This window comes from Pyrus communis, chromosome 4 (assembly GCF_963583255.1).
Source record: "Pyrus communis chromosome 4, drPyrComm1.1, whole genome shotgun sequence".
Lineage (NCBI taxonomy): Eukaryota > Viridiplantae > Streptophyta > Magnoliopsida > Rosales > Rosaceae > Pyrus > Pyrus communis.
Genome location: NC_084806.1, coordinates 3,979,675 through 3,987,513, shown reverse-complemented (window position 1 = coordinate 3,987,513; position 7,839 = coordinate 3,979,675). Strand labels below are relative to the sequence as shown.

The 7,839-nt window shown below is 38.3% G+C and overlaps 2 protein-coding genes across 2 annotated transcripts; both read right to left on the bottom strand.

The window, feature by feature from the left end:
- Positions 1-471: 471 nt before the first annotated feature.
- LOC137731098 (uncharacterized) lies at positions 472-4,339 on the bottom strand. The gene is made up of 4 exons (XM_068470177.1): positions 4,190-4,339; positions 2,839-3,612; positions 1,724-1,764; positions 472-1,641 (listed from the first exon to the last, which is right to left on the bottom strand). The coding sequence occupies exons 2-4, from the start codon at positions 3,158-3,160 to the stop codon at positions 751-753; spliced, it is 1,254 nt and encodes a 417-aa protein (XP_068326278.1). The 5' UTR covers positions 3,161-3,612; positions 4,190-4,339; the 3' UTR covers positions 472-750.
- A 929-nt stretch (positions 4,340-5,268) lies between these two features.
- On the bottom strand, positions 5,269-7,821 carry LOC137731691 (uncharacterized). The gene is made up of 6 exons (XM_068470874.1): positions 7,490-7,821; positions 7,307-7,402; positions 6,587-6,805; positions 6,233-6,329; positions 5,887-5,949; positions 5,269-5,790 (listed from the first exon to the last, which is right to left on the bottom strand). The coding sequence occupies exons 1-6, from the start codon at positions 7,796-7,798 to the stop codon at positions 5,597-5,599; spliced, it is 978 nt and encodes a 325-aa protein (XP_068326975.1). The 5' UTR covers positions 7,799-7,821; the 3' UTR covers positions 5,269-5,596.
- Between the last annotated feature and the right edge of the window lie 18 nt (positions 7,822-7,839).

Here is a 7,839-nt window from a genome sequence, read left to right as displayed (position 1 = left end):
ACTAACAATATTTTCTACAATTAAAGTAAAAGTCTTTGAAAACCAGTACTCGTAAAAGGATGCTTGTGATTTCAATTTTCAAATTTCAACCAGTACATGAAGATATTTTTTTCAAATTTATTTTTTCCTTGTGTGGTTACTGCTTACTGCCCATTATTTATCAGATGGACCTCTTGAGAAGAATGAGAAATCAAGTGTAAAGCAGGTCCATGTACTACTGTCAAGTGATATTTCTCTTCACTTGTAAGTAAGAGGTCTTAAGTTCGATTTTGATCAAAGACGAATTTGAATCACATTACTGTTAACCCATTGTGAGACTTAACCCATCCCCTCCCCCTTAGTGAGATAATATCGCTTGTTCAAAGAAAAAAAAGAAAAACAGGTCCATGTAGATTTCGTTGAGTGAGCTCCCTGGGCAATATTATTGTGAAGGACATGTCGAAAGAGAATGTGCGACACAGGACTCAAGTCTTTAGACAAAACAAGATATTCATTTCCATAAGGGGAAGAAGAATCATTCACAACCAAAATACAGAGGAACAATAACAATGTTAAACATTGCAGTTGTCTACTAAAATGGGTTTCAACCCACAATCTGCGCAAGATCGAATCTATACAATGAAGGTGATAAGTTTTCCAATCATGGCTGATAAATAATGATCTACTGAGACTTCCAACCAATTAGCAGACTTCAGCAATCGCCAATTGGGAAAAAATTCGGATTCCAGTTAGCTATGTGATGTATTTTCTTCAGGTTTTAAAACTCGGGCCTGCTGTCATCTTCGATTTTGAGCTTCCAACCATTCCCTGATCAACTGACATTCCACTCAAATGCTGTAAAGAGTGAGATCCACTTTTTCTTAGCTTGCCTGGAAACTCTTTGCCCAAATTACCTTTCAAAGAAAGATTTTTTTTTATGCGACTCCTGTTAAGCATCAGCATACTATTGCGCGGGGGAGCATGCAAAGCCCCTTCAACGCAATCTCCCACCTGTGCACATCCCCAAGGCCTGGATGGTCCATCATCACTAATTGGTCTATGCCTTGGAAAACCAGCCCACAATCTTGAGAAGCCTTGCTGCTCTTGGAGATTTTCTTCCTCAAGTCTAGCACATAGGGGACAGGGAGGGTCGCTTTTTCGTGTCTTGGGTGTTGTTTGCTCCAAGCACTCTGCATGGAAAACATGAGAGCAAGAAAGAACCCCGGTAACTGGCATATCTCCACTTCTCACTATCCGACGAGAACTCCAAGGCGATCTCTGTGAAAGAAACCTTTCACACAAGCCACATCTAAAACCATCAGACGCATTGACATTATTACAAGGTCGACCAGAAATCTCTGCCTCAAATGACTCAGAAACATCTGCAAAATCAATGCTGCTACTGGCACTACTCCAGCGGTGGCCATCTCTTTGAGGAGTGGCAGAATCATACTCCAGAAACCCAGTAACTGTGAGATCAGAAGCCTCTCTGGGGGGTGTTTGTGCAGGAAAGGACAAGGGATGAATAGGTTTGGACATGAACGAACGCCGACTTGGATATGTATGATGGGAAGATTGGTACGGCTTCACTGTGGGTTCAGACTCGCTACTGTCTGAACGGGACGAGATGGAACCCCCCATTTCTTGAATTTCTGAGGTTCCCTGCAAAGATACCATGAAAGGAAACGCTAAAACAAATTTCCTTAATTCAATGAACTAGCAAAGTTAAAATTTTATACAATACCTCCATGGTAGGTCTAATGGATGTATGCCCCAAAGCTGGACCTAGCAAGTAAACAGGAGTGAGGTGAAGTTAACACAAATGAATCACAACATGAATGGTGGCCAATGATGACAATCTTGAGAATGAATGTCCTTAATAAGTATAAATTTTGAGTTCTCTATTTTTACAAAGCTGAAAGGATCTGATTAATGATCAATCATGGTAACTGTTTAAGCATGGTTTGTTAGAATCAACGGAAACGGTAAGAACTCAATCAGGGAAACACTTCAAATGATGCAACCAAACCAAATCCTTCAAAATGGAAACTTTGAGAATCCCCGACAATATTCTATCGAGAATCTCAAAAGTATGAAATGTCAATTGAACTTGTGATCATCTGCAATGTGGAACTTGGGAATCTAAAGGGCACAACAAAGGTCCACATCCAAGTTTACTAATGATCTTGAAACCAATGGAATTCCAGATCAGATACAATAAGCTCCAAAAATTCTATGACAGAGAAGAAAGAGATCCATCTTAAGTTGTTAAGTATAAGTAGTCAAGCATGACACTAGTTATCATTATTGAAGTGTTCAACGCATGCTCTATAATAACCAAATGGGACATGTACATAGGATAGTTAGTAAGAACCATATATCAGATCACCTAATTCAGATGGCTTAGCTTTTTGTGACACCGTCACAGTACACACAAACACGAGTGCACACACGCACACAGATGTTAACGGGAACTATATGTGTAATAATCTTTTTCCGAGACTGTTACATACACTCAAATTGTGCTGTAGCATATGCAGATGTGAGTGTGTGTGTATGTAGCTCAATAACATAAACAACAATCATGCAAGATCGTTTGCAAAAATTCATTGGTACACTGTAAGATCATTAAAAGACATAAAATGGTACTATGGCTCAGTCACTCCAACTAAATGAACTAGAAAAATATATGGAATCCGAAAAATATCTTAATCATTGAGGTTACCAGACATAATTTCATCTGCACTTTCTGTCACCTGATTTAAAGCCAAGAAGTAGTAATTCATCGCAGACATCATCATGTGGGTGTTTGCACTTTGCACAGATAAAACAGAATAAAGATTCATTGTCAATTGTTACCTCTCTTTTTTGCAGTTTCATAATCATCTACACTGATTTCCTGTATTGCTGGCGGTGTCCGTTGAGGACCTTGAGAAAGGTCTGATGGACTACTTAAAAACAGCCCAGTACCATCAGACACCGAGTAGTGATGATTATAGAGATTGTTGCCTCTCACCCAGCCCCTACTTCCTTTACTGTTTGATGAAGTAGAAGACCCATATTGCTGATTACCATCATGAAAACCGTACTGTAATTCTTCAGGTTGGAAACGGAAATCCCATCTTGATGGGGGTGGTGAGAAGCTCGTATTAGTTCTCCAGCATGGCTCTTCTGGACCCATTGACCAGTCCCTACTGGGCGTATGTGATTCATGTGGCCTTGCGGCCACACAACACAGCGACCCCGTTTTAGCTATTTTTTATAAGACACAGGGAGATTGATTCGGTCTCCTATTAACCTTCCTAAAGTTCATCTCACTAATTTACATTAATTACATGAATTCACCATCGCAGAAACAAGTTATGCTCATCTATGCAAAGTGTCACTTATCAAAGGCTCATGGTACAACACATCATACTACGATGTACTAGCAACATCTGACATTAATAATGCTGTACTCAAGGGTTTTGTATACCCTTATGAACTTGGGTAAAACAGGCAAACTCACATATAAATAGGATCAGAGTTTCTTCCACATTAACCAGACATAATATAAGTACACTGCTTACACCCCTAAACTTCTTCAACAAAGTAGAAAATTTTCAAATTTCTTCAACAGTCACGGTGGCAAACCTACGAACAAAGTTAAGATAACAAATTCAGACAAGGCTGTGTTCATACACCAAGTACGCAATTTGCTTAAAGCGTTCAACAAAGTACAACACCAGAATAGAAATACTCAACAACAAACTAATCCATCACCACTAGCAATTCTCAGCTTATATACAAAACAAAACAAAAAATGAAATGCATACCTAACTACCAACAACTACGAAGAATCGAAAAATTATATACATTCGACAAATCCAGTGACTTTCACCACCAATATCAAAAGGGTTTTTTTATAAAGATCCAATTTAACCCAAATTTCAAGTCTTGCAGTAAGTAAATTTCTAATATTTTCATCAATAGAAGACGAGGCATCTGGTTAAACCTCATAGAACGCATTACTCAACAACCTCAGTAAGATAATTATAAAGACCAAAACTTTAGAGTGCAGACAAAAAAAAACACACACACAGAAATCAAATTTGGGAGCTGAAATTAGTGAAAAACCCTAGAAATTGGAAGCATAAATTGGATACAAATAATTGGGTATTTTTAAAACCCTGAAATGTAAATCAAGAAATAGAGAGAGAAAGGAGCTTACAGTTAGACGACAGTGACGAAGCACGAGAAGAAACTCTCTGACTGAGTCTGAGCTGCGACCTAGACGACACTGGTTGTGGACTGAGAAAGAAATGGAAACCCTAAATATCAGGGAGAAAAAGAAAGAGCATGTTCAGGGGACCTTTTTGCATTAAGATCCTCCCTTTTTTGTATAATTTTCTATAATCCCCATTCAATTCCTTGTTTATTCTAACTTAATTGATTATTACCTTTGCATAATTTTTGGTAAAAAAACAGTGTTTTTAGAGTGAACCGAAATCGTTTTTTGTAAAAATGTTTTTTAAGTTATGTTTAGTGAAAAATCAAGTGAGTTTTAAAAAAGTACTTTAAGTGTTTCTAGAAACACATATCTGATGTTTATTTCAAAAAAAAAAAAATTTAACTTTACTAAAAATATTTTTAATCATTTTAAAAACATATTTAATCAAAACGAACGAAATTGGTTGTTTAAAAGCAATTTCCAGACGAAGTGCTTTATACACATATATTATGGGGCCAACCAAATATAAGTGTTGTCACATATTCTTTTTTATGGGGCCAACCTAATACACATAAAAGCGCATTAAGATATTCAAGATAATATTATTTAGAATTTGTTTTATTCGAGTAGGTTTAAAAATGATTTATCTATTTATTTATTTTGCAATCATTTCCGTATTCTCCAGTTTTTCGGTGCACTGTAAGAGTTTATTCCTATTAATTAGAATCAAACTCAATTTTCGACCGCTATAAAACGTCTTATCTAGCTAACATTTCAATCCGACTTCACACTTACTTTTCGGATTCACACCAACTTTCTCCTTCAACATTTTTTGGATATCAAATGAATCTGTCCGCCATAAGATAATTATATGCCTTGGTTAGAAGTGATTTTAAAATGATTAAAAATGCTTTTAGAAGAAATATTTTTGAGTTCCAAAACCACTTGAAGTGCTTCCTGCAAAAAGCACTAGTTATGTGTTTATTGTAAGAAGCACTTCAAGTGTTTTTTCAAAATTCATTTATATTTTTACTAAACATTGGTTTCAAAAACATTTTCTCCCAAAACTCTTTTAATCATTTTAAAAACGCTTCCAAACTAGCTCATAATCGGCACCTGCAACTCTGAGCTTGGAATAATTGACCATTATTTATGGGACCCCTTTTTATGTAAGTTGATAATCACACATAATTATTGCTTATAGGTGTAACAAACAGATAACACTAATTGCTAATTCATAAGGAATTATACAATTATTAGTTCAACATCCCTTCAGCCAGAAGCAAACACCCAGAGGCCCACAAGCCGAATGATAATCGGAGGTTCATGCACGCACTCTCTTTTTTCATCTCTCCCGTCACGTGTTGAGACCAATAATATTGCGCAACGGAGTAATGCCTTGCGTTGTCACTTACGAGCTATTCCATACACTTGAGGGTTTACGAATGAGGCAGTGGACAAGGTGGTCGTGTGTAGATTAACGGCCGCGAACCCGGAGTTGGATATATTCCTTCCTGTTTCCCGCGTGAGATGACACCCGTCGGCTAGGATTTGTTGCAGAGGATCAAGAACGCTCTGTATGAATCTGAGGATTGTACCATCTGCAGCAGCACCATAACAGTTGCAAACAAAATGATAAGCCACAGTATTCTTGCATTAAATGTCATCAATGAACTGAGATTTGCAGCTCGCACTACCTTTTGCAGCCACATGCTCCACGAACAGGTAAAGTCCGCCCGGTCTTAGAACTCTCTTTATCTCTGAAGGACACAGGACAAATGAACTCGTTTAAAGTTCGGATTTTAGATTAACACGGTCTGCAGAAGTTTCTTTGGGTGAAAAATGAAGGCGCATTTCACATCATCATTTGACAGCTAGAAGGAGCAGTTTTTCCGAAAACTAAAGAAATAAAACGGATGCTTCCCAAACGATCAACTTAGAATGTAAAGGCATCCACAATCACAAGTAGCAACCACTAGATAGCAATTACTTAGTGCTACAAGTTTACGAAAAGGAAATTCTGCCCCTCGTAAGCTAAATTACCTTTCAGAGTGTTGTCGACATCTTTAACAGAACACAACACAAGAGTTCCAACAACTGCATCAACAGAAGCATCCTCTAATGGAATAGCCTCCCCAACCTGGTTAAGATTAGCATTTCCCGAGTATGAATCACAAACAAAAAGCAAACATAATTGCAAACGAAAACAAAAACTTGAAAAATAAAATTCGGCCACGGGTGAACAAAGTAGCTCAAAGGAAAACTTGCATCTTACTAGGTTCGTTCAGTCGGATCATCTTAATAAGAAATTATGCATTGGAAAATATAAGTTTTACTGATAACCAGTTTCAGTTTTTTTCTGCACTGCCATAAGGGAAGTTTGAAGTTTTCACATACAGCATGTATGAACTCGAAATTCGAAAGGGGCAGACCGGCAGCCACAGCGGCAGCCCGAGCATATTTTTCCATCTTCATAATCGGATCCACGCCAAAAACCCGAACACCGCTATCAGCGGCATAGTATCTCAGATTAGGACCAGTCCCAATACCAATTTCCAACACTTGCTCAGCTTTTCCTTTCAATTCAGCAAAGAGCTCTGTCTTGTAACCTGCAATCTACCCACCAAACCGTATCGCAGTTAAAACACCATACTCTAATCTCAAACTTAGACTAGTTTGGAAGTGCTTTTGTAGAAAGCATTTTTGCTCAAAATTGCTTCCGCTAGAGGTGTTAATAAAAGCACATTGATTTTTTACTAAAAATCCAGGTGCTAACTGAAAAGTTGAAGTATTTCTCCAAGAGCATGTGCTTCTCCAGAAAGCGCTTATGTGACTCAAGAACATTTTTAGTTAACCCAGGATAGAAATGCTCCCCGTCAAGAAGCAATCCCAAACAGGTCATTAGTCCAAATTGAAATCAAAACTAATCTACTAATTTAAATTATAATTAAGGGAACTTTATCGAAAAATCTGCTCCTCTAACGAAAAACCACATTTTTCCACTAAAAATTAATTCTTGTACTATTTAATTTAACATTTATTTTACCTTTAATTAAAAGTCAAAGTTTTCAAAGTGTTTCCATTAGTTTTCGTTATAATTAAATTATAATCACTAACCTCGGCTTCATAAGATTTCATGGCGGTATTCAAAATGGATGCATAAAGCTCCTCGTACCAGCCCGGTCTTGGAGGGTGAACTTCTTCTAACATGGCCTATGCACTCATCAACGCATTCATCAGACGAAAATACCCTTCAAAATTGCAGAGCAAGAATCAGAAGACGGGGTCGTACGCACGTACCGTATAATCTTCAGAAGTCAATTTGGAAGCCGCGGAGGCGGTGGAAGGGCGAATTGGGAATAACGATGGCGTCGCCACTGCTGCTTCGATGAAGCGCCGTCTTCCGCACGAACATAATCCGCTGCTCAGGCAGAGCGAGGCCGGCGCCAGTGACCCGTCAGCTGAAGAATCCGAGTTGACTCCGATCGGAGAAGGATTGGAACGCGACGTGATTAGGCCACGTGGCGCAATCGTCGACAAGGAGGAAATGGCGCAATGGATCATATTTGTCGAAATATGGACAAATGGAAGTTTGACTAACGATTTCATGGCCAACGGCAGTACAACCAGGAAAAGGATCCACTCCGGAT

Bases quoted from the DNA above. Each gene is read 5' to 3' on its own strand.
- LOC137731098 (XM_068470177.1), bottom strand. From the start codon at position 3,160: ATGGGTCCAGAAGAGCCATGCTGGAGAACTAATACGAGCTTCTCACCA. The intron at 1,765-2,838 runs GTAACAATTGAC...TTTACTTGCTAG, and splicing joins TGAAACTGCAAAAAAGAGAG to GTCCAGCTTTGGGGCATACA. The intron at 1,642-1,723 runs GTATTGTATAAA...GTATCTTTGCAG, and splicing joins CCATTAGACCTACCATGGAG to GGAACCTCAGAAATTCAAGA.
- LOC137731691 (XM_068470874.1), bottom strand. From the start codon at position 7,798: ATGAAATCGTTAGTCAAACTTCCATTTGTCCATATTTCGACAAATATG. The intron at 6,806-7,306 runs GTTAGTGATTAT...TTTGGTGGGTAG, and splicing joins TGAAATCTTATGAAGCCGAG to ATTGCAGGTTACAAGACAGA. The intron at 6,330-6,586 runs GTATGTGAAAAC...AATCTTAACCAG, and splicing joins ATTTCGAGTTCATACATGCT to GTTGGGGAGGCTATTCCATT.